The 23,770-nt window shown below is 62.8% G+C and overlaps 4 protein-coding genes across 11 annotated transcripts; 1 reads left to right on the forward strand and 3 right to left on the reverse strand.

The window, feature by feature from the left end:
• The first annotated feature begins 156 nt into the window (after positions 1–156).
• Positions 157–1,566, forward strand: BOLA1 (bolA family member 1). Its single transcript, XM_058860491.1, has 2 exons — positions 157–255; positions 869–1,566. The coding sequence occupies exon 2, from the start codon at positions 879–881 to the stop codon at positions 1,290–1,292; it is 414 nt and encodes a 137-aa protein (XP_058716474.1). The 5' UTR covers positions 157–255; positions 869–878; the 3' UTR covers positions 1,293–1,566.
• A 56-nt stretch (positions 1,567–1,622) lies between these two features.
• SV2A (synaptic vesicle glycoprotein 2A) lies at positions 1,623–12,989 on the reverse strand. 2 transcript variants are annotated; one of them, XM_058860486.1, is made up of 14 exons: positions 12,737–12,989; positions 10,733–12,174; positions 7,892–8,614; positions 6,824–7,004; positions 6,561–6,712; positions 6,351–6,484; positions 5,857–5,946; positions 5,544–5,654; positions 5,367–5,455; positions 5,015–5,179; positions 4,783–4,916; positions 4,333–4,536; positions 3,802–3,961; positions 1,623–3,233 (listed from the first exon to the last, which is right to left on the reverse strand). In XM_058860486.1, the coding sequence occupies exons 3-14, from the start codon at positions 8,469–8,471 to the stop codon at positions 3,050–3,052; spliced, it is 2,184 nt and encodes a 727-aa protein (XP_058716469.1). In that variant the 5' UTR covers positions 8,472–8,614; positions 10,733–12,174; positions 12,737–12,989; the 3' UTR covers positions 1,623–3,049. The 2 variants fall into 2 exon arrangements, with proteins under 2 accessions (XP_058716469.1, XP_058716470.1); XM_058860487.1 differs by lacking the exons at positions 10,733–12,174; positions 12,737–12,989 and having other exon boundaries at positions 7,892–10,408.
• A 142-nt stretch (positions 12,990–13,131) lies between these two features.
• SF3B4 (splicing factor 3b subunit 4) lies at positions 13,132–17,059 on the reverse strand. Its single transcript, XM_058860489.1, has 6 exons — positions 16,819–17,059; positions 16,296–16,424; positions 15,441–15,983; positions 15,110–15,304; positions 14,022–14,192; positions 13,132–13,611 (listed from the first exon to the last, which is right to left on the reverse strand). The coding sequence occupies exons 1-6, from the start codon at positions 17,057–17,059 to the stop codon at positions 13,427–13,429; spliced, it is 1,464 nt and encodes a 487-aa protein (XP_058716472.1). The 3' UTR covers positions 13,132–13,426.
• A 263-nt stretch (positions 17,060–17,322) lies between these two features.
• Positions 17,323–21,983, reverse strand: MTMR11 (myotubularin related protein 11). Of its 7 annotated transcripts, XM_058860481.1 has the most exons (15): positions 21,816–21,974; positions 21,622–21,737; positions 21,157–21,229; positions 20,907–21,049; positions 20,554–20,804; positions 20,373–20,460; positions 20,205–20,293; positions 20,007–20,128; positions 19,858–19,921; positions 19,579–19,649; positions 19,322–19,497; positions 19,058–19,228; positions 18,680–18,871; positions 18,115–18,375; positions 17,326–17,462 (listed from the first exon to the last, which is right to left on the reverse strand). In XM_058860481.1, exons 1-15 carry the CDS (start codon positions 21,862–21,864, stop codon positions 17,364–17,366), a joined length of 1,965 nt encoding a protein of 654 aa, XP_058716464.1. In that variant the 5' UTR covers positions 21,865–21,974; the 3' UTR covers positions 17,326–17,363. The 7 variants fall into 7 exon arrangements, with proteins under 7 accessions (XP_058716463.1, XP_058716464.1, XP_058716465.1 ...); XM_058860480.1 differs by having other exon boundaries at positions 17,323–17,459; positions 21,622–21,980; XM_058860482.1 differs by having other exon boundaries at positions 19,058–19,167; positions 19,322–19,450; positions 21,622–21,983.
• Between the last annotated feature and the right edge of the window lie 1,787 nt (positions 21,984–23,770).

Below are 23,770 nucleotides of genomic sequence, written 5' to 3' on the forward strand. Positions count from 1 at the left end.
CCCGGCGTCCCCCCCGCGCACAAGTGGCTCCGCCCCCCGATGCCCACATAAGGATAAAGAGGGGGCGGGGTTTGCTGAGGGGGCGTGTCCATCAGCGGAGGGGGCGTGTCCATCAGCGGAGGGGGCGTGTCCATCAGCGGAGGGGGCGTGGGCTCCGGTCAGTTTCATATATTATCTTGTGGTCACGTGATGCCGCTCGGCCGGGGTCACGTGACGGCGGCGGGGCGACCCCGGGCGGCGTGACCGGAGCGGGCGGTGAGAACCGGGAACCGGGGAGGGGCCCGAGGGAGATCGGGGGGTCCCGACCGGCATTGGGGACTATAAGAGGAGCTGCTCGTCCCAGGGGGTGTCCTGTGGAAGAATCAGGGGGTTCCCGACGTGGGTTCCACGGGGTTAGGGGGGGCTCTGGCCACACTCCCGGCTTGAGGGGGGTCGGGCCCTTCTCTCCTTCTGAGCCTCCTCCCCAGCTGCGAGCCCGAAAGCTCCTTTGGACCCCCCCTGCGACCCTCTCTGCCGTTCCCGGGTCAGAAGCTGGTCCCGCAGGGCTCCCCAGATTCGCCACCCCCAGCACCCCCTCGTTCCCCCTTCTGCCGTCCCCAGTAACAGCGGCTGACCCGGCAGAGCCGCCTCAACTCGCCCCTCCGTGCTGCCCCCCGCCTGCCATCCCCGCTTTCCATGTGGGATCCTCCAGAGAGCCTCAGTCTCGCTCCCTGCTCCCCCCCCTGCCCTCTCCTCGAGCCTCTTCCCCCTTTCAGCTCCCCCAAACCTCCTCCTCAAACTCCTCCGATGCCGGGGCCTCTCCCGGCGGCCGCGGTCGGCCGGGGGAGCCTCTCTCCCTGCAGCCCCCCAACTCACCCGTCTCTTGCAGCCCTTCTCCGATGCGGGGTCCCCTCCTGGCGGCCGCTGGGGGGGCCATGGGGGGCGCGGGGGGACCCCTGGCCCGCACCATCCGTGCCAAGCTGACGGCGGCTCTGCAGCCCACTCACCTGGAGGTGCGGGACGACTCCCCCCGCCACGGGGGTCCCCCCGGCGCCGAGACGCATTTCGGGGTGCTGGTTGTGAGCGGGCGCTTTGCGGGGCTCCCCCTGCTCCAGCGGCACCGCCTGGTGCACGAGGCGCTGCGGGCAGAGCTGGCCGGGCCCCTGCACGCCCTGCAGGTCATCGCTCGCACCCCCCAGCAGTGGGAGAGTGACCCCCAAGCCCCCCCCGCGCCCCCTTGCCTGGGGGGCTCCAAGAGGGAGCAGCGTCGCGGGGACGGGGAGAAGGAGCAGGAGGCGCCGGGGCAGCAGTGACGGCCCCGGAAGCCCCCCAGGAACAGTTCGGGGCTCCCGGGACCCCCACCCCGGTGTCAGCGCAGCAGATGGAGCCTGGAGTTGGGAGGGGGGAAAAGTCCTGGGGGTGACCCCGCCCTCATCATCCTCTGCCCCAATCCCCGCACCCCATACCACCCCCAGCCCCCTCCCCCCAACCTGGACCCACCCCCCTGTTCCCACCCTGTGGGGGATTTTTGGGGTGTCCCTCCCATTTAATGTCTGAATCAATTTAAATAAACGTGTTCTGGGGGCAGCTGAGTCTGGAGAACCCTTGGTGGGAGGATTTGGGTAAATTTTGTGCTTTTTTGGGATGTTTTTTCCATTTTAATTAATTTACAAACACCTGAAACTACAGCACGGCACAACAGAGCTACAGGGGGGCCGGGGGGGGCCCCAAGGACCAGCTACATCAAGGAGGGGACAAAGCACACGGGGGCTGCTTGGAATGGGAGGGGGCTGCCTGAGGGACAGGGAGGCTCCTGGGTGGTTCTGACCAACCCTGCCCAGCCCTGGGGCTGATCAGGTAGGGGGGCAGAGCATGGAGGACCCCCTTAAACCCCAGGTTTGAGGAGCACAGCACTGGGACCCCCTTGAACCCCAGATTCTTTTGAGGAGGACACAGCACTGGGGACCCCTTGTACCCCGATTTTTTGGGGGTAGGGGCTGTTTGTGCTTTGCAAACCGCTGGTGGTTTTGGGCTGGGGGGAGGTGAAAGGGGGTGCAGGGGAATAGTGTGGTGGAGGGGTTAAAAGGGGATGTGGGGGGGACATGGGTATGCAGGGAGGGAAAGGGGCTGGGGGAAGGAAAAGAGGGTGCAGGGAGCCTCCTGCACCCCCCCTCACCCACACCTGCCTCCCTCTAACAGGGAAAATCCTTTAAAAATCAGTTAAAAATCACTAACTGGCAGTTTTGGGGGTCCCCCACTGCTGCACCCCAAATGAGACCAAGGGCTGTGGCTGGGGAAAGCTGTGCTTTGTACCCTGAAAGTTGGGCACCCAAAAGTGGGGGAATCCTGGGGGAAGGGGGCATGTGCTTTAAGGGGGGGCACCCTAAGATTGTCAGGCAGCCCCAAGGGGATTCTTCACCCTCAACTGCTGCACCCCCCAAAGAGACCTGCACCCCAATATCCTGTGCCTCCCCAGGGCATTGCTGAGGCACCCCAAGGGCTCTTGCTGCCCAAAAGGCTTCCCCCTGATGCCCCCCAAATCCGTGGGGGTTTGGAGGACCCTGCTGGGTGCCCTCCACAGGGATGGGGAAACTGAGGCACAGAGCCCCCCCCCCCCTCAAGACTTCATCTTCTTCCTCCTTGGCTTGGCAGGGATTTGGGGGATGTACAGAGATAGGTGGGTTCAGAGAGCCTGTGCCATCCCCCCTCGATGCCAGGGCCCCCCTAAATCCTGTCCCACAGCCCCCCAGGAATGAGCAGCAACTCACATAGGGGGTGACACCAAGAAAAGAAATAGGGGGGCTGAGGGGGGTATTGGAGGTTGAGGGGGGTCAGGGAGTCGGGGCTGAGTTTTGGGGGCCGGGGGAAGTTTGAGGTGTTGGGGAGGTTTTGGAGGTACAGAGGGATCCGGGGGGGGAGAGGGGTCCAAGTGCAAATGAAAAAGATCCCAAATGCTCCAAGAAGACGTTTCACAGTGTCTAACGCGACTAATCCCAGGGGCACAGGGGGGGGGAAACGCTGGAGTTGGGGGTGCCCCGGGGAGGGGGGATCCCTCTCCCCCAGCCCCCCATCACTGCAGGACCTGCCCCCGTGTCTCGGGCAGTTTGAGGGCCAGGGAGCTGCCGAGGGCCAGCGCGGCTGAGGCAAACAGGATGGGCACAGCCTTGGTGATGCCCACAAAGGACGTGAAGATGCTGATGCCCAGCACAGCCGCCAGCTTGCACAGCGCGTTCAGGAACCCAAACGCCGTCGTCCTGGGGAGGATGGGGAGGGCTGGGGTCAGTGGGGACAGCCCTGGGGGTAGGGGTGGGTACCCAGCCTTGGGGGACACCTGCAGAGGGCAGGTGGTACCCCAAAATAGGCACCTGGAGGCCTGAAACCAACACCCGGCACTCCAAAATGAGAACTCAAAACCCTTGAATGTGCATCCAGTACCCCAAAAGGAGTACCTGGCAGCCCAGGGCTGGCAGGCAGCAGCCAGAAGCAGGTACCAAGCAGGTGGTAACCCACACCTGGCACTCAGCACCCCAAGACCTGTACCCAGCAGCTGGTACCTCAGGTCTTGCGCACAGCATCCAAAACTTCCCGACCGGGACTCCACATGCTTCACCCAGAACCCCAGACTCTCCCACCTGGCACCCAAAACACTGCCCCCAGCACCCAAAACCTCCCACTTGACACCCAAAAACCTCCACATCTGGCACCCAGCCCCTAAATCCTCCCACCCTACCCCCAAAACCTCAGCCCCGGCAATCAAAACCTCTCACCCAGCACCCAAAACCTCACCCCTTGCACCCAAAAATCTCTGTTCCAGGCCCGCACCTCTTGTCAGAGGGGTACAGCTCCACGGTGAGCACATCGAGCGCATTCCAGGAGGCAATGCTGACCCCCCCAAAGAGGCAGAGCAACGCAATCATGGCAGACTCGCTGTTCCCGAAGGACAGGAAGAAGCAGCTCACGCAGGACATGACACTGGAGCCAGCTGCGGGACACGTGGATGTGTCAGAGCACAGGGAAACTAAGACAGGAGGTGGGACTGGGAGGGGGGGCTGACAGTCCCAAGAGAGAGAGGGAGATGGGGGTGACCCACCAGGAGGGACAGGGAGGTCCCCAAGAGATAACAGAGGTGGAGGTGACCAGCAGGTGGGAGGAGGATCAGGAAGGTCCCGAAGGGGTGACAGAGGTAGGGTGACCCACTGGGGTGGTCACCAAAAGGTGATGGTGATGAATGATGGTGGGAGGTGGGTCAGAAAGATCAAGAGCCTGCTTTGGGCTGGAAGGCACCTCCAGGATCCCCCACCCCACCCCTGCCACAGGCAGGCCAGGCTGCCCCAAGCCCATCCCACTGCCCACCCAGCATGCGCAGGCGGCCGATCTTGTCCATGAGCAGGGCCGAGACGATGTTTCCAGGGAGCACAGCCAGGGTGCCCAGGAAGCTGACAAAGTAGATCATGTAGGCGTTGTTGTCGTCGCTGAAGTCCAGCTGGCAGCCCTCCTTGTTGTGCAGGAACGTGCTGTTCAGCACCCGGCTGTTGATGAACTTGTACTCAAAGAGATCTGGGGGAAGAGGGGGCCACGGGGTCACCCCATCTCCTTGCAGACCTGCCTGGCTACTCCCACCTGGGGGGGTCCATCCCACCCTTACCACCCCAGTGGGTCACATTATCACCCCAGCTCCATCATGCCACTGGGGACTTTTCTGATCCTACTCCAAGCTGGTGGCTCACCCTCATCTCCATCAAAACCCTGGGGCCACCCTGGTGGGTCACCCCCTCCAACCACGTGGAGATCCCATTCCCCCACCTGTGTTGTAGAAGACAGTAGAGATGAAGGTGCAGTTCTTGAAGAAGGTGTTGCTGGAAGTGATGTCCTCGAAGTAACACTCCTCAAAGAGCGAGTCCTCAAACGTCACCGACTTCATTTTCAGCCCGATGAACCTGCACAGGGGGACAGAAGGGAGGCCTCAGATGCCCCCCACTCCTGGGCTGAGCAGCCCCAGGCTCAGCAACGCCACACTCAGCCTCCCTGCACTCACTTGTCATTGAAATACTCCCCGCCACGGTGCACTTGGTTCTCCAGGGTGAAGTTGAAGGTAAAGTGCCGAACCTTCTCACGCGTGAAGAGCTTTGTGCGTGACGCGTACTCAATGCTCTGCAGGTGCTTTATCATGTCCGGGAACCACACGGTGAGCCCATAGTAGCTGCAGAGAATGGAGTGAGTGGGCACCACACACCTGGGGTTCCCAGTGCTGGCCCAGGGCTCCCAGGGCCAGCCTGTGCTGCCCCAGTGATGCTTGTTCCATCTCATCCCGCTCGGTGCTGCCCTGTCCCGTCCCATCCTGCCCCATCCTGCACTGTCCATCCCATGCCAGTCCCACCCCGCAGCACCTGAAGGACATGGTGAACCACACCGCCATCATCATTAGTGTCACCCGCCGGTACTCAGGCACAAAGCACTGCTGGAAGTTGCTCCAGACCTGCGGAGGGACGTGGGAGGTGACAAGTACATGGGAGGTGACAGGGGGCACATGAGGCACAGGGGACCCTGGGTGGCGCCAGCCTCACCTGCTGGGACAGGTTGAGACATCGCACCAGCCAGCGCCGGTACCATGTCCCGGTGTCCGACTGGATCTCGATGAGCTCGTCCTCCCGCTTGATGGTCTTGATGTGGGTGACCTGTGGGTGGGACAGTCTGGGGACACTGGGCAGAGCAAGGGGCCTGCCTTGTGCCTCAGTTTCCCCACCTGTTACAGCAGCACTGCATCCCCCGGGTGGTGCTTTTCCCAAAGGTGGGAATTGCACCCCTGCTCCTGGAGGACACCCCACCCTTGCTTGGGGTGCTGGGGACCCCAGGGCTCAGCCCCAGGATGCTCCTTACCGAGAAGACCCTCTCAGGGTGGCCCTTGGCCCTCATGTTGGTGTCATGGACCTGCTTCAGCACCATCCAGGCCTCGTCGTGCTTCCCATTCTGTGAGGGCAGGCACAGGTCACCCTGGGACAGCCCAGACCTGGGCCCTGACCACCCCATCAGCAATCCCTGCCTGGGTTCCACCACCCACCTGGGTCCTGCAGCCGCCCAGGGATCCCTCCACTATCTTCATCGCCTCCTCAGGGTCCCCCATCCCTCTGGGGTCCCTGGCTGGGTCCCATCATCCACTTGGGGGTTCCTGGCCAGTTCCACCCCTCTCCAAAACCCATCTGGGGCTTCCTCTCCAGGCCTCACCACCCCCGCAAGGGTCCCTGTTGGGGTTGCCCCATCTCCGCCCCACCTGGGGGTCCCTTCCTGGGGACCCTCATGCCCCCCTCCACTCCAGGTACCTGATGCACTCCAGATTCCCCCCAGCACACAGCCACAGCCTCCCAGACCCCCACCTCAAGGTAGAAGCGCGGGCTCTCAGGCATTGTGGTGAGCGCCCCAATGGCAAAGACCGAGGGGAAGGCGCAGACGAGGACAAAGACCCTCCAGCTGTGGAATTGGTATGCAGAGCCCATCTGGAAGCTCCAGCCTGGACAGGGACAGGACATGGTGGTGGGGCCGAGCCCCGGTGCACCCCCTGTGCACCACCGGCCCAGGGCTCCTACCGTAGTGGGGGATGATGGCCCAGGCCATAGCGGAAGCGTAGATGCCCCCGATCATCCAGAACATGCAGAGCCAGCTCAGGTGCTCCCCGCGCTTCTCCTGTGCCAGGAACTCCGAGAAGTAGGAGAAGACGATGGGGATGGAGCCGCCGATGCTGGGGATAGAGGGGAGGGAGTGGCATCACCCCCCGCCCCACACCCCAGCACACACAGGGGGGAGTCAGCCCCTGCTCTGGGGGTCCCTCTGCGGCTGGGCCCCCCCTTACCCCACGCCCGAGAGCAGGCGGCAGAAGAGGAAGGTGCCATAGCCCTGGACGAAGGAGGAGAAGAAGGCGAAGACGCTGTTGACGGAGAGGGAGATGAGGAGGCACTGCCTTCGGCCCAGCCGGTCGGCCAGCCCGCCCCACACGAACGCGCCCACCATCATGCCCAGGTACACGATGAGTCCTGGGGAGGGGGACACACAGCGAGGTCAGGCCCGGGGGACCCAAGGACCTGCACCTTGAGTCACCTGGAGGAAGAAGAGCATCCTCGGCACTTGGGGTGGGGCATAGGCAGGGACCCTCTCCTGGAGACACTGGGTCCCCTTGAAAGGAGGGGACAGAATCCCATGTCAATGGGTGGTGGAGGTTGTCCCCCTGCTCTGCCCAGGGCCTGTGGGACATGGGGGGCAGATGTGCCTCCAGGACCCCCACACCCAGCCCCTCCCCCTGCCCCAAGATTGCCAGATTTCAGGGATGGGGGGCACTGGTACCCCCTGGGATTTCGAGGGGTGTCGGGCTCTGGCAGGCATCACAGAGAAGAGGGAAGCAATTGAACAAAGCCCCCCGTGGCCCCCCAAACCCAGTCTCAGCGTCCACTAATTAGCCCAAGTTTCTGAGCTCACTCCCCGCAGCTGCCCCTTGCCATTGCTCATGTGGGGACCAGTGTGGGACTGGGAGGAGGATGGTGGGAGCCCTATGCCCAGAGGGTCCTGCATCCTTCCTTGTCCCCACATCCCTTCCTAGACCCCATACCTCACGGCCTCCTGGCACCCAATTCTTCCTGTGCTCTACCATAACTCCTATGGCCCTCCACATCTCCCTGAGCCCCACCATGTCCTTCTCCATCCCCAACTCCCTGTGTCCCCACCCTCCTGTGCTTCTCTGTCCCCCAACATGTCCTCATGTCCCCCTGTGTTCCACATGTCACTCTGTATCCCCATATCCCACATGGGATTCCCTCCACATCTCACCACACCTCCTGCATGGAGAGTGCCCCTCCATGTCGCCCTGACCCTCCCCTATCCATGACTCCCACATGCCCCTACCTGCCCCCCGTGCCCCTCTCCTCACCCAGCATGCCCTTGTTGGAGTCGGAGAGGCACATATCCTTCTCGGCGCTGGGTAGAACAAAGCCCACCACAAAGACCTCAACGCCATCAGCCATGAGGGCCAGACCCAGGACAAAGTAGAGGGTCCACTGGAACCGGCCGTGGCCACATTCCTGCAGGATGAGCTCGTACTGCTGCGCCAGCTCCTCCCGGTCCTTCCTCCGCTGCCCCTCGCTGTCGTCAAAAGCGCCGGCGGCCGCCGCGGCTCCCAGGCGCTCCCCCCCCTTCAGCGACTCCTGCCGGGGGATCCCTTGGTACTCGCCCTCGTAGATTTCATCCTCCTCGTCGTGGCCTTCAGTGGCGTCGCTGGACACCCCCTCCTCCTCGTTGGCCCCCTCACTCCCCCGGTAGTAGCCGTCCTGGGGCGCGTAGTCTTCGTCGTCCTCCTCCTCCTCGAAGCGGGAGTAGGAGCGCCGGGTGTACTCGTCCTGCACTCGGTCCATGCCCCGGCTCACCTTCTTGGCCGCGTGCTTCTTCACCTCCTTGGCAATGTCCTTGGCGCCGCGGATGAACGCGGTCCGGTCCCGGAACGATTCGTCCATGGTGCCGGCGGGATGGGACGCGGCGCTGGGGGTGCCGGGGGTCTCTGTGTCGGGGGCTGTGCCCTCAGGCCCGGGGTGCGGGGACAGGGGTGACGGCGCTACCCATCCGTGGAACGGGGTGTGGGAGGACCCTTGACTTGGACCTGGGAAGCCCAGACACAACCAGGGCTGAGGTTGAGTGGTAGCGGCCCTGCGTTCCACCTTGCGCTTTTCTCTGTCTCAGATGGAAACAGGAGGATTTGGGGACCCCCCGGTGAAGTGGCAGGCGAGTCGCCACGGGGTGCAGTGGGGGCTGGAGGGGAACAGGCTGAGAGATGCTGGCTCCATGCCAGTCCCCTTCCCCTCGCCTGGCGGACTCTAGCTCCCACCGTTCACTGGAACCCCCCGGTCCCCCTGGATCCATCCCTCCTGCATTCATCCCAAAGGATAGGGGGAGCTGCGGGGGGAACCAGGGGCACGGCTGTCCCTGAGCGTCCCCAGTCTATCCCACTATGACCACGAGTCTCCCGGAAAAACAAGGCCATCAGCAAGTCCGGGCTGAAGCCCCCCATTTCCTCGGGCACCACAGGGAGAATGAGGGGATCAGCCCCTGAGGGCAGGGAGGTCCCCGAACCCTCCCAGTGCCTCCAGTGCCCCAGTTGGACAGTTCAAGGTCTGGTACAGGAGGATCCCTCAGAGGATCCCTTGTCGGGGGGGGTCCCTTGAGTGACAGAGACCTGCGCGTGCCGAGCCACGCTCGCTGCGGAAGCTGCCAGGCAGGATTTGCTGCGGGAGATGCCAGCACCAGCAGATGCTGACCCGGCCAGAGGGGGCTGGGGGTACCACGAGTCTCCTGGGGCCCAGCCCTGGGGTAGGTGAGGGACATCCAGGTACCTGGTGTCTCCTTATCCGCTTACAAACCAGAGTCCCGCCCCCTCTTCCCCAGCCCAGCGCCCCCACACCCACCACACAGAGCCCACAGAGCTCGTGACAGGGATGGACCCGCAGCCCCCCAGCCCGATGCTGCTGCTCCACCCGCAGGGGCCGTCGTGACCCCCCCAAGTGCTATTTTTATCACTGGCGAGGCAGGAAGGAGCTGCGGGCAGAGGGACGCAGCCGGCGACATATCCTCCCCTGCCCAAGCGAGGGGACAGGGCACGCAGGGACGCTAAATTTAGCCCTTCGGAAACCCTGGAGGGAGGGGGGCTGCGGCACAGCATAGACCCCCATTCCTGAGCAGAGCCAGGCAGGTGGTTTTACAGGATAAAATGGCAAATACACTCATGTCCTCCCCTCCAACTGGGGGGAGACCCCAGTCCCCTCCTTGGGCATCCCGTGGACATCCTGAGGCTCCTGGAAGGGGCTGATCCGTGACCAAGGTCATTTTACTCCAGCCAGGCTTGCAGTTCCCTTTGGAACCTCCCAATGTGGGGCCGGCACTCCACAGACCAGGAGGTATCGGGGGCCAGCAGAAGGAATGGGGGAGCAGGGAGAGGCTGGGTGCACAGTGAGGAAGAGGATGGGCTGGGGAGCAAGGTCACTGCTGGCTCCGTGACAGAGAGCGGCCGTACAAACCAGGGAGCCTTGAGGGGCCAAGCCGACACCAGGAGTCAGCACTGGATGAGATCAGGGGTTTGATCCCACAAGAGAGCCAGAAATCCCTCAGACCACAGTCCCTGAAATGCAGGAGCCAGGGAGGTCCCCAAAAATGCCCGTCTGGGGGCTGAACATGCTGCCGGCCCTGCAACCCCGTCGTGGTATTGGACAGCTCTGGACAAGGTTATCGGATCTGGATCCGTCTCCTCCTGCCACGCATCCAAGCGGAGCCAAGGATTGATGCAACCATGCACACCAAAACCCCCGGGATTCCCACGCTGAGGGTCTGCATCCCCCCTGCAGCCCCCAGCCTCCCTGCGGAATGCCAGGAACATGGCGACAAGGGGGGAGAGTTGGAAATCACTCATGTCCAAGGTCACCCCCCAATAACCCCCCTTCTACCCCTTCCCCAAAACCCCCCGGTTCTCCCCTCCCATCCCTGCGGTGAATTCCCGATCCCCTCCGGCTGCTCTGCGGCCGCAGGACGGCGCAGGGGATGACAGGGGCCCCCAAAAACGCACATTCAAAGGCAGAGCCGGGCTCCAGAGAAGGTTTTCCAGGACAAAATGGCCACAGCAAGTGGGAAGGGGAAGACGTACCCCGAATCCATCAGCGGCCTTGAGGACACCGATTAACGCCGCGGGGAGGGGGGATGTGGGGTATAAACCCGTTTTGCTCCCCCTTACCTGGCTCAGCCCTCGCCCCACTCCAGCTTCAGCTCCTCCGGCGCCGGCGAGGAGGATCTCCGGCTAGGAAGGATGCTCGGGAAGGGATACGGAGAGGAAAGAGGATGCTCCGGCAGCGACACGGCGCGACAGCAGCTCCCGAGTACCAGCGCTACCGCCGCAGCCTCCGCCGCACACACGGAGCGCTGGGAGAGTCCATCGGCGCAGCCCCGGGAAGGGAGGGATCAACGGCGCCACGCGGCGAACCGGGGGGGCTCGGCGGGGGAGGGGGGCTCGCCCCACGGCGGGGGGGGGACGATGGAGCTCCCGGGATGCGCCAGCGGAGCTCCCACGGGATCGGGGTTCCCGTGCTGGAGCTGCTGGGATGGACCCGCTCCGCAGGCTGCGGATGGCGGGGAGCGCTGGTGGGATTGGGGCATGAGCCGGTGGCCCCCCCGGATCCCTCGGCGACGCTCAGCCCACCCCCCCGCCACCGCCCCCGTCACGGCTGAGTCACGGCCTCCGCGGGGCTGGATTGGGATTTTTTTGGGATCAAATCATCCCCGCCTGGGCTGGCCAGACTGGGCCCCGAGGCTACAACACGACACAAAAGCCCCCGATAAATTTTTTAGGGGGGGGGTTTACGGCTGGAGATGCACATGGCGATGGTATGTCCAAACCGACCCCCATTTCCATGAATGTCTTCCTGAGGGCTGGAAACTCGGACCCGCAGTCCTCCAACCCCATATCCCCAGGGCTATGGGGTACTGGGTGCTCCTGGGACTGGCTGAGCTCAGACTGGAGGTCCCCACACAGCGAGCAGGACTGGGGGTGCTCCCAGAAGCAAGATCTTCCCTGAGCCCCCTTCACTGAAATTCCAGTGCTCCCAGAGCCCCTTCATCCTGCCTCTCAACGTTCCCAGAGTCCCAACCTTCCCTGAACCCCATTCCTCCTGCAGCCCTGCAATGAGCTGACCTAGTCCCAGCTTCCAGGGTGTCAACCCCAAAGCCTCACAATCTGTCAGGATCCATCAAGGTTAGCACTTTCACCCCTCAGACTGGAAAACAGGGATGAGAACCAGTCTGCACTAGTGGTGCCAACACAGGGAAGGATTTAGAAACCCAGGAGCTGAGAAGCAATTGTGACATTCATTGTTGGAAAAAAAACCTAAAAGGGGGATGGAGTGCAGGACAAGGCTGTCAGTCGAGGAGCATCCCCAGGAAATGGGCTGCACCAGGATCCATCCAGGCTGTGCCCTCTGGAGATCAAGCACTCAGTGAACCCCACCCCAGGGTGCCACCTCCTCAGGCCCCCAGTGACTCATGTGCCACTGTCACCACAGAGCTCCACATCCCCTGCTTGGCCCAGGGTTTTTTTGGTGGATCATCAGAGGGAACAGGCTTGGCAGCAGGACAGAGAATGGCTCCTCCTGTCCCAAGGGCCTCATCCGTATCTGCCATGGCCTGAAACACAGGGAATGGGATAGAGCTGAGGGGAATGCGATAAAAATGGGGGGATGATGGGAGAAAGTGTGGGGGGGAATGGGATAAAACGGGAGGAAAAGGGAGAAAATCAGGGCTGACAAGCAACTACAATCAGGGGAAAGATAGGATGTAACTGAGAATGACAGGGTAACACCAGGGATGACGGGATAAAACCAGGGGTGACAGTGGATAGCTCCAGGGGAGAAAGGAATGATTGTGTCCATGCAGGAAGATTGGCTGCCCTCGGTGGATCCCGGTGGCTTCCATGACTGAGCAGCAGAGAAATGCCACCCTGGGGCTCCCTGGATGCAGACAGGAATCACTGGATTCTTCGGATACTGGAGATCTCTTAAGCCCCTTGGCTCTCAGCACCACAGGGAAGCCTCATTTCCACACCACATATCCCACCCCTTACACCTAAATCCACTCACTCTACTAGTCCATGTGGGATTCTTCCCACATTCCTGGATGTGAAGGATCAGGAGGGCGTTCCAACCTTGTCCTTCCCGTCCTAGCCCATCCAGACCCCAGGACTTCCTACCTGGATGTAAGGCAAAGCGCAGCCTCGGCACAGAAGATGATGCTGGGATGAAGAAGGAAGGAAGCAGCACATTCCCACTTTCCATGTCCCCCCAGCCCTTTGAAGATTTCTCATGGCTATGTTTGACTTTGGCTAGACCTTGGCACCAAAATATTCCACAGCCAAACCTCAGCTCCCTGGATGTGGGCAGCGATGGCCCAAGAACAGAAATCCAGACACTCCTACGGAGCAGTTGAAGGGAGCACACAGCTCTTCCAGGCTTACTGGTGGAGCAGGGATCAGACCATGGACCAGCTCTGCCACTCCTCAGGCCCCAAATCCCTCCAGCCTGGTTCTTCCCAGTGGCCCAAGCAGGGAAGAGACGTCAGCTGGTGACAAATAGCCAGAGCCTCATCCCCAGTCTGAGGACCCTTTTGGCTCCCAAACCCTTTATTTGCAAGTGGGTGGCCACTGCTTTCCATACAAAACCAACACATCCAGTTAAAAGGAGCTTGGAAAAGCTTCCAGGGGACGAGAAATGGGAGGAGGTGGGGAGAGTGAGGAGAATTAACATTATAAAAAGAAACGGGGGGAAGAAATGGAGAGGGAAGGGAGGAGTAGGGGATGGCCCCCAGCCCTTTGCAGGAGTGGGAATGTCGATACAAGGAGCTGTGGAAGGCTGAGGATGGGGACCAGAGAGCGCCCCACCTCTCAGGGCAGGGGTCCCCGCAGGGGCCCGCGGGGGGGGACTCCAGGGGGTCTCTGTGCCGGCCGGGGGGGCAGTGGGACCCTCTGGTAGCCATAGGGGGGGGGCCGGGGGGGCCCATTGTAGCCGTGGGGTGGCATCAGTGGGGGGGGCCCACGGAGCCCGTGGTGCGGCAGCGGCCCGGGATGACCTGTGGGAGACAGGGGGGTCAGCACCAGGGGGGAAAGGACAGAGCCCCCCAACCCCCTGGAGGAACAAGGTCCACTGGCCCCAAGCCACCTCCCACACTTCCCAGGAGGTGCCCACCACACCCAGGAGTGCCACATCCAGCAGGTGCCCCCAGCTTGGCCAACACCCCCTCTGTCTGAGGGTCCCAGAAACAGGAATTTCTCCCAAGACCCCTGTGGGCACGAAGGGCCTCCAGAACCATCCCAAAGCTGTGGATATCCCAATGGGGGGTTGCAGGGTCCTACGTCACAATGAGGAAACCTTGTGAAGACCCCACAGTGGGGCCAGGTCCCCCAGGTCTTGCTTCATGCCCAGCTGCGCAACCCCTCCTCCCAGCCCCAGAGCAGAGCCCCCCAAACAGGTCCCACTCACCCATGGGAGATCCAAAGTGTGGCCCCCGAGGGGGGAGCCCCATGGGGGGCGGCCCGGGGTGCGGCATTCCCGGAGGGGGCCGGGGGGGCGGCTGCCCTCCGGAGCCTGGCGGTCCTGGGTGATGCTGGCCCATCCCAGGTGGCCCATGGTGCACCTGCATCGGTGGCATTCCTACGGGGAGGATGGAGTTAGGGGTGCCGGGAAGCAGCTCCAGGCACCCCCGGACCCCCAGGAACTGAAATTCCATTCCAGCCAGATCTCTGGAAAGCATAGGTGCAGAGGGGCTTCTGCTGCCAAAAAGAGGCTTAAAGAGAAAGGAACACAGAGATTTTTGGCAAGAGAAAAGGGTTTGGATGCAAGTGTGTGGGAAAAGAGATGGGATAGCAAGTGTGTGCAGCCTGGGACAGTGAGAAATCCTCATCCCTGGAGACTCCAGACAAGCTCCCAGAGCAATCTGAAGCTGGAGGCTGCCCTGCTCTGACTGGACCTCCCCCAGACTTCCTTTTTCCCAATTATCCCATTAAAAACAAACAAACAAACAAACAATTCCTTCCTCCCAAGCCTGGTTTTCCCTGGCCAGGTGTAATTGGCTCTGCTCAGGCCCTGCAGCATCTGTTCCTGGCATGGCCATAGTAGGATCACACAAAGCTCCCTAATTAGGGCAGCTCCAGAGCCACGGGCTCAAACAAATCCCAGAGAATGATTAAATTGCACATTTCACAAAATTTGTGCTTTTGAACTCGGAGCTGAGATGCAGCTACATCTCCTTCCCAGGACCACAGGGCCAAAATGTGGGGAATCAGGGAAAAAACTGGTTTCATTAAATTATTAATGCCAAAAGTAGCTCCTGCCTTCCTTCTCTGCTCCACTGCCTTCCCATGTGCCCACCTTCTTTCCTTCCCGTGTCCCTGCCTCCCACATCTTCCCAGCTAAAGGCAACTGACACCTCTCCCTGTTCAGGTGCCTCCCAGACAGCAATGACTTCCTAAATTCCCCAAATCCTCCAGCAATCACAACCCCCACTCCGTGACTCAGAAAGACGAGAGGACCACCCCCCCCGCAGAAGGAGCCCCGCTCCCGCTCCGTACCTGGGTGGTGCATCCCTCCCGGGGGGAAGGGGTGTGGGTGGGGGGGGTGTCCCCCGGCGGGGGCGGCTCCTGAGGGGGGCCCGGGGGCTCCAGCGCCCGGTGGCATCGGCGGCGGGGGCATGGCCGGGGGCATCCCGGGGGGCAGCGCTCCAGGAGGTGGCACCGGCGGCGGGAACGAGCCAGGGGGAGGCAGGCCTGGAACACAGCAGGAAGGTGGGCCAAGGGAAACCACGGCAACAGAAAAACTCGGGAAAGGAGGCGGAATCAGGACAAAACAGCAGGATGCCGGGCCGGCACCTTGAGCCCTGCCCGAGACAGGTCTGCCACCCACCTGGAGGGGTGACCCCAGGCCCCAGCGCAGTGACCACAGGTGTGGGCACGGACGGGGGCGGGGGGGCGTCTGCGAAGAGCTGGTGGGGCCGGTCGGCCTGGGAGAGGGGGTTCTGAGCCGCCAGCAGCCGCTCAGCCGCTGAGCCGTGCCGCTCGCCCTTGGAGTCCTTCTTGAAGGCGTAGGACACGGTGATGGGGCGGTTGCACAGGTACTGCCCGTTCATGGCCTCAATGGCTGCGTCTGATGCATCGAAGCTGGCAAAGTTGATGAAGGCGTAGCCCTTGGAGTTGCCCGTGTCGGGGTCCCGCATGATCTTGGGGGTCTGCAGGATTACCCCAAAGGCGCTGAAAGTGTCGTAGAGCAGCTTCTCATCGATCTCGGGATCCAGGTTGCCAATGAAGATGTTGGCGCCCACATCCAGGTTCTTGTTGTGGGCCGAGGCTTTGTTCACCCGGATGGGTTTCCCGTAGAGCTTGATCATGTTCATGATCTTGATGGCATAGTCAGCGTCCTCCTCGCTCAGGAACTCCACGAAGCCGTACCCTGCAGGACCCCAAACGGGTTCAGGGGAGGGGCAAGAGACCTCAAAGGCGTTTCACTGGGGACCCCAGGAGGACTTCAGGACAGAACGAGATACCCCACACCCCCTCACTTGATTTAAAACTCAAGTTCATTGAAAACCCCACTGAATTATTGACTGAAACCCCCTTTATTTCATTTACACATAATACTTGATTTAGTCCCCACTTAATTTAAACCCTGGGGCCCCCACGCCTCTTGAGGGACAGGGGATGATCCCCCTCTTCCACTCCCACCCCCAGCTCTGGCCCTCGTTGGGATGTGGGAGTTCCTCACCCTGGTGCTGGCCCGTGACCCGGTCCTTGGGCATGTGCGTGTTGACCACCGGCCCGGCCTGCAGAAAGAGCTCCCAGAGCAGGGGCTCGCTGACCTTCTCGTCCAGCCCCCCCACGTACACCGTGGCATCTGCGAGGAACCGAGGTCAGAGCCGAGACAGCCGCGAGGTACCGGGGGCTCGGGGCTGACATCGCTCAAGCCAAAGCCCCCGAACCCGAAGCCCGCCCCCGGCAGTCCTTAATCCAGCAGGCGGCCCCTAAGCCCCTTTTTCCTTCGAAAGACCAGAACCCACCGTGGCCCCGAACCCAGCGTGGCCCCCCTCCTTGTCGCCAGGGAGCCCAAAATTCCCTCCAGCTCCTTCCCGTGCCTCCAGGATACACCAGAGCCTCGCCACTGCCGCCAGAACCCCCCCGCCTGCGCCCCCCGATGTGTACACCCAAGGTCTCCACAGGACGCCCGCGGTGTCCCCCTCCGTGCCCACAGCGCTGCCCGTATCCCGCCGGGCACCCCCCGCCGCTCCCACCCTGGTTCCTCTCCGAAATCGGCCCCGCCGCCATCTTATCCCGCTCCGCGCGCGGAGCCGCACGCAGGCACGCAATGCGTGACGTCAGCGCGCAAGCCTGGCGTCCGTGGGACGGGCCGGAAGTGGCGTGTGCGGGGAAGGCGCTGCCGCCATCTTGGGTGTGGCGGGAGGGGCGGGCAGGGGCCGCCGCCGCTCTGTCGGGACACGGAGTGTCGCCACTCTTCTGTCGCGACATGGCCATTGCGGCCAGGAGTGCCCCCAATGCCCCATGTTCGCAGTGCGGGGCTCCCAGGTCTGGGCTCCCGCAGAGTCCTCACTCCATCCCCATTCCAGTCCCATCCCTGAGCTCCTCGAGCCCCATGGAGGCAGCACAGGTTTAATGGAAAGCCGCGACCCCGCAGTGCTCGCCCAGCGTCGGGGGCGCCTCGGGACCCCCAAGCACGCAGAGGGAGCCGGGAGCAGCTGCAAGGAGAGGGCACGGGGCTGTCGCAAAGGCCCCAGGGCTCGGGAGATGCTGGCGGTGTCTGGCCGATGCTCTCGGGGTCTCAGTGCGGTCTCTGCGTCTCCCAGGCACGGAGCCGGTCCTGGAGCAGCTCCAGCTCCTCAGCCAGCCCGGCCAGGGACGGGGCCAAGCGCCCACGCTGCTGAGAGACAATGTCCAGCCCAGCACGGGGATGCAGGGCACGGGACATGAGGCTGGGACAGAGACATGGGACACAGGGACGAGGACATGGAGTGTTCATCATGGGACAGGGACACAGGGACGAGGACATGGAGTGTTCACCATGGGACAGGGACACAGGGACGAGGACATGGAGTGTTCACCATGGGACAGGGACACAGGGACGAGGACATGGAGTGTTCACCATGGGACAGGGACACAGGGACGAGGACATGGAGTGTTCATCATGGGACAGGGACACAGGGACGAGGACATGGAGTGTTCATCATGGGACAGGGACACAGGGACGAGGACATGGAGTGTTCACCATGGGACAGGGACACAGGGACGAGGACATGGAGTGTTCATCATGGGACAGGGACACAGGGATGGTAACACAGGGCAGGATGTCCAGCGCAGGACAGGGACACAGACAGGACAGGATGGATGGATGGACATGGGGTCCATCCGTTCATCCCTCCCCGCTCGTGCACACACAGATAGGGTTAGCTGCATGGACACCAGCTGGGTCCAGCCCGAGCAGCAGGACAGGCTGGGACCCCCCAAACCAGGACCCCCCCAAACCAGGACCCCCTGGGCCCCAGCCTCCCCCCGTGCTTCAGTTTCCCCAGTACCTGTTCCTGGGGCAGCCCCCTGAGGTAGCAGCGGTGCCAGAGGCGGATGCAGGGCCCGAGGGTGCAGGGCAGGAGCAGCCCTGGCGGGGGCTGGCTGGCCCCCAAGAGCCCCCCTTGTGTCCCCAGGCTCCCTGAGAGGGACACCCGGTGGGGGGGGCGCAGGGGCGGGCGGCTCCACCAGGGCAGGGGGTGGGGGCACAACGAGCCCTTAGCCAGCGTCAGCACCAGCCTGGGTCCCCCCTGCGGGCAGGGGTCTCCAGGCTGGGAAAGGGGCAAAACAGGGATTAGCAAAAGTGGAGGGTTAGGGTGAGGGTCAGGGTTAGGGATGAGGGTCTGAGGGATGAGAGAGAGTAGGAATTAGGGGGAAACAAAAAGGGGTGAAGTCTGTTGTGAAGGGAAAACGGGAGGAAAAGTGGGGTGAAAAAAGGCATTAGGAATAAAAGGGGCTGAAAGAGGAAATGGGGGGAAACAAAAGGCATTAAGGGAAAAAGGGAGGGAAAAGCCAGCCAGAAGGACAAATGGGAGGCAAAGGAAGGGTGCAGCCCCCCAGCCCAGCCCCACTCACCGTGCCTGGGGCCAGGGACTCAGCAGGAGCCGGGGGTCCCATAGGGTTCCGGAATTGCTCCTGCTGCTGCCGGGTGTAGCGCCGCCCCCAGGCCCAGACCGGGGGGAAGGTGCAGGTGCGGGGGCCTCCCCTGTGCCCCCCAGGGTCCTGCCAGCCCCCCACGGGCCAGTAGGTCTGGCTGGGGAGCTGGGGCTGCGGGGCAAGAGTTGGGAAGTCAGTCCCCCATTTGGGATGGGGAAACTGAAGCAGAGAGGGGAAAAGAAGGGGTGAAATGGGAGATCCCAGTTTGGAATGGGGATGGAGAAACTGAGACAGAGTGAGGAGAAGGGGTGAAATGGGAGGGTTTGGGGATGCAGCAATCCCACCGCTGCCCCTCACCATGCTGCTGCGGCCCCGCTGGCGCTGGCAGCTGAAGCGGAAAGTGCTGAAGTAGGGGCTGAAGCTGCTGTCGTGGAGCGCCAGGAGAAAAGCCTCAGTGAAGCCAAAATCTGCCGGGAATTGCCACAGGAGCTGCCACGTGCAGTCCAGGAACAGCAGGAACACGGGGGCCTGGGGGTGATATGGGATGGGGTGGGCTCACCTCCTCCCAGGCAGAGTCCCAACTCCTGTCACCCCGGTGGGACAGGAACGGAGGGGTCTCACCTCCTCCCGAGGAGCGTCCCGGCAGAGCAGCCCCAGGCGGCGCGGGAAGGGGTGTCCGGCTGCCACCCACTCCCGCTGCACCAGGCTCTGGAAGCCAGGCAGGGAGCGGGCGTGGGGGTCCCCCAGGAGCTGCACCAGAGAGGCCAGGAGGCAGTTCAGGTCCCGATCCGAGGGCTCTGGGGGGGCAAGGTGGTGAGGGGAGGATCCCCTTTCCAGCCTCCTCCAGCCTTTTCCATCCCCCATCCTGGTGCTCCCACCTTGCAGGACCACAGAGCAGCGCTTCCCTGCCAGCAGCAACACCACCTCCACAGCTTTTCTCAAGCAGGTGCTGGGGGGCAAAAGCAGGGGTTCAGGGCACCCCAAAATGCCACAGTCGCCCGTTCGGGTGGCTCCTGCACCCACCACAATGGCCACATCACCCCACAGTGCCAGCTGGCCTGGAGGGGACGTTCCACCATGGGATTTACGGTGAATTTCCTCCCTAAACCCCAAAATACCTCCCTACACCCCAAAGAGCCCCTGTGTCCCCTGCTCACCGGACATGGTCCAGCCAGCGTGTCCCCTCCAGGGCTGAGAGCCACTTCTCCTCTGCCACTGCACCTGGATCCCATGGGATGGGGTTTCAGTGGAGGGGAAGGCCCCTGGGTGGTCAGGGGGTCCCCAGGGCCTGCCCGGTGCCACTTACCAGGCAGGCAGAGTGCCCGCAGCCTCAGGTGGGCGAGCTGGATGTCAGCGAGCGTGGGCAGCTCAGCCGTGTCGGCCAAAATGCAGGGCCCACGGTCCCCCAGCAGCAGCGCCTCCAGGCACCTGTGGGGCACAGGGAGCCCCAGCTGGGGCCAGGCCAGGGGTACACCTCAGCCCCCCCAGGCCCCCTGGGACCCACCTCACATCCTCGCTGCCTGGCTCTGAGGCTGGGTGAAAGCTGGCGGCTCTCAGCAGGTCCCCCCCACCCGGGTGGTGCCAGCACAGGCGCTGCAAGAGAAACGGGGTGATGCCCCCACATCCCCCTGCCAGTGCCCCCTACCCCGCCAGGGCCTGCCCAGGCACTCACAGGCACCCGTCGCTCCTGAAAGTGGGCAAAAGTTTGCTTGAGATCGTGGTCCAGAAGCCCACTGGGCACCCACAGGTACTGGGGGAGGCTGTGGGAATGTGGGACACAGGGTGGAGTCCCCCAAATCACAGGTGCCAATTTCCAGTGGCTCAGACAGTGTTGGGGGACTGACAGGCTGTACCTGGGGGCCATGTCGAAGCGCTCATTGACGGTGCTCACCCTCCAGCCCGCAGTGCCGAGACGCTGCAGCTCCTTCTCCCAGTCCCACAGGCTCTCGAAGAGCAGCATGGTGGACGAGCCTTCCTCCTCATCCTCCTCGTCCTCGTCCTCCTCCGGGGTGGCTTCGCCAGGGCAGGACCAGCCATCGTGTCCCTCAGCAGCGTCCCCCTCCCACTCAGCTGCCTCCCGTGCCTGTGCGATGGCATTGGCCACCTGCGAGGGCAGCCGGGGTGGGGTGTGAGCCCCCCAGGCTTCCTCGGAACCGTGGGGTACCCCAGAGTGAGGGTACAACACTTCTGAACCTCCCTGGCTCACCCGGAACGCCTGCGGAGCCAACCCGTTCTCGGGGAAGTAGAAATGGAGCAGGCGGAAATCCCGACAGAAGACGGCGAGCTCCTCGGGGATGAACTTGAGGGTGGAGGCGGCCGTCAGCACCTTGGGCTTGGAGAAGCTGCTGGCTGGGGTCAGGGGGATGAGGCTGTCGGGGCCAGCCGAGACCTGCCCAACTCATTACATGGGGCTGAGCCCCGAGACCTGCCCTTGTACCCCCGGATGTCCCCATTACCTGCCACCAGCTTGTGGATGCAGGGCAGGGCCACCTCGTCCTCAGAGTGGAGGAGGCCACGGGAGCCAGGAGCCTGTGGGAGAGTGGGGAGGGCTGGAAACTGCCCCAGAGTGTCGCCCCAGTCCCAGGAAGGGTGGTGGCGATGGATCTGGACCTGGCTGTCCCATGTCCCTTGTCCCCCACTAAGTCCTGCAGTAAGGAGTTCCCAGGGTGGAGACGGCGGGTTCTGCAGTCAACGAGCCAGGATGGGCCGGGCGGGAGCTGGGATGGGAGTCAGGGATGCGGTGGGGTGGGGCTGAGCCGAGGGTCGGGGTACGGTGGGATGGATTCGGAATGGGATCGGGATGCGGTGGGATGGAGTCCCGCCGGGGCAGGGGTCCCCCCGGGCAGGAGACGCGGGGCCCCGCCGTCCCGTTCCTGATCCCGCTCCCGCTATTCCCGGGGTTCCTGGTGTTCCTGTCGCACCTGGCCGGGCAGGAAGGCGAGGCGGCGGTTGGTGCAGAGCAGCGTCCCCGGGACGGAGCCGCCGCCGTTCCCGCAGCGCTGCCGGGCGCCCGCCGCCTCCTCAAGCACCCGCTCCCCTGCGGGGACCGACACTGGGTCCGGGGCTCCGAGCGCGCCGAGCCTCCCCCAGACCCCGGTCCCGGCCCCGGCCCTACCTGGGAGCCCGGGGAAGGTCGGGCGGCGCCCGCCCGGGGCCCCGCTCATGGCGCAGGGACTTTGGCCGGGCGGGCCGGGAGCGCCGGGGCCAGAGCAGCCCGGGAGAGAGCCCCGAGAGCCCGGCCCGGCTCCGGCATCCCGCCCTCCCCTCCGGCATCCCGCCCTCCCCTGGCATCCCTGCCCCGGCATCCCGCCCCTCGGGGCCCGGCGCTCCGCGCTCCGCCATCCCAGTGCCCGGTACCGGCGGCGGGACAGGGGGGAGCCCGGGCCCGGGAGCTCCGCGGGCGGAGGGGGAGCGGCCTCAGGCACCGCAGGGCTCCAGCGCTGGGGCGGGGGTGCAGCCCTGCGACCCCGTCAAGAACGGGCGGTTCTGCGGTCCTGCAAGCGCTGCCCGGTGCCGGGAACCCCCAAACCCCTCCAGCAGGGTCACGGGCGGGGGCCCGGGGCCCCTCCCGGCACACGGGAGCAGAAGCTGCTCGGTGACTCACAGCAGAAGCACGGAGCCTTCTCCTCCCAGCCCAACGCCGGCTCCCAAGCCAAGCCGTCCCCGCTCCCGCCGGCCCCTGCCTCGCAGCGGGCAGCAGGTGCACGGTGGCCCCGGGGCTACCTGTGCCACCCCTCAGTGCCACGAGACCTCCGGGCACCCCAAAACCCACAGCCCGAGGCAGCCGAGGTAGCAGTGCCGGCACGTGTCAGGATAAATCCTGACACAAACCAGGCACATGGAAAACTCAAGGGAACTCCAGTTACTGCTCTGATTTTTATTGTATTTCTCCCCAGATGTTTGGGGCTGTCCCAGGTTTGGAGGCTGCAGCTCGTGCACCCCAGTTTTCCTCCTGCAGGAGAATCATCTGGCAGAGGTTCCCGGGGCCTTGGGTAGGCTTTTTGCTCTGGCACCTGGCAGATGAGAGGAATTTCCTGGAGGCTTTGAGCTCGGACCTGCTCCAAGCCAGGGGTCAGTCTGGGCCACGGCAGGAGGAAAGATCCTGGAAGGAAATCATCTGGCACAGGCATGGAACCGGGCATGGAGTGTCCACTCACAGAATCAGGAGGAAGGAAAAACACCAGGAGCTGGGAGAGAAAATCCCAATGACAGAAATCCTATGGGAAACTGCTCCTGGGGTTCCACCCTCTGCCATCCATCTCCAACCACCCCCAAACCTCTTCTTCCTCTTGTTTAAAGCCTCAGCATCCATATGGCCCATGTGGGACTTTATCCCTAATTTTGTCCTGAGACTCAGGTACCAAGGGAACACACCTCTGGGGTGGCCTCGGGATGCAGCTGGAGAAAAGGCTCCAAGACCAGCAAGGATGGAAAGAAACAGGGAGGGAAGGGTGTTTGAGGGTATTCTTTTTTAAATGAAAGCCAAGAATTAGTACCAAAATGGAATCACACAGTTAATAATAGAAATAATAACCCCCAACATAAATAATAAATGATAACCCCAAAATCCCAATAATTGGATGGAGAAGGGGATGAGGAGCAGCCCCAGGACAGAACTGGGGATGCCCAGAGCCCTTGTGGTGAGGGGATAAAGGAGCCTCAGGTGCATCAGCTGAAGGTTTTTATTGTCAGAGTCTGTGGTGCCACAATGAGGCCACAGGTACAGCCCAAGTGCAACGCTCTGGCCCTGTTCACCAGGAGGCCAAATATCACCAATTAATCTGGAATTAATTAAAAAAAAAAGGGGGGGGGGGGTTTTGAATAAACCACTGCATAATTGATTCACTCAGTGTCATGTTAGTGAGACCCAAAGCTGCCCCAGCCTCCCCTGCCAAGAGGTCGGGGAATGGCGAAAGTGAATCTCATCTAATAAAATCAAATCAAATCTCATTAATGGGTTTTACACACGCTGATAGACAAAGTTTTCCTCCACCAGGATCCAATGGCAGCAACCAGTAAGTGCACTTAGTTTGACCTTGGGGTCACGCCACAGTCTCCCCATCCCCATCT

This window comes from Poecile atricapillus, chromosome 33 (assembly GCF_030490865.1).
Source record: "Poecile atricapillus isolate bPoeAtr1 chromosome 33, bPoeAtr1.hap1, whole genome shotgun sequence".
NCBI classification, from domain to species: domain Eukaryota; kingdom Metazoa; phylum Chordata; class Aves; order Passeriformes; family Paridae; genus Poecile; species Poecile atricapillus.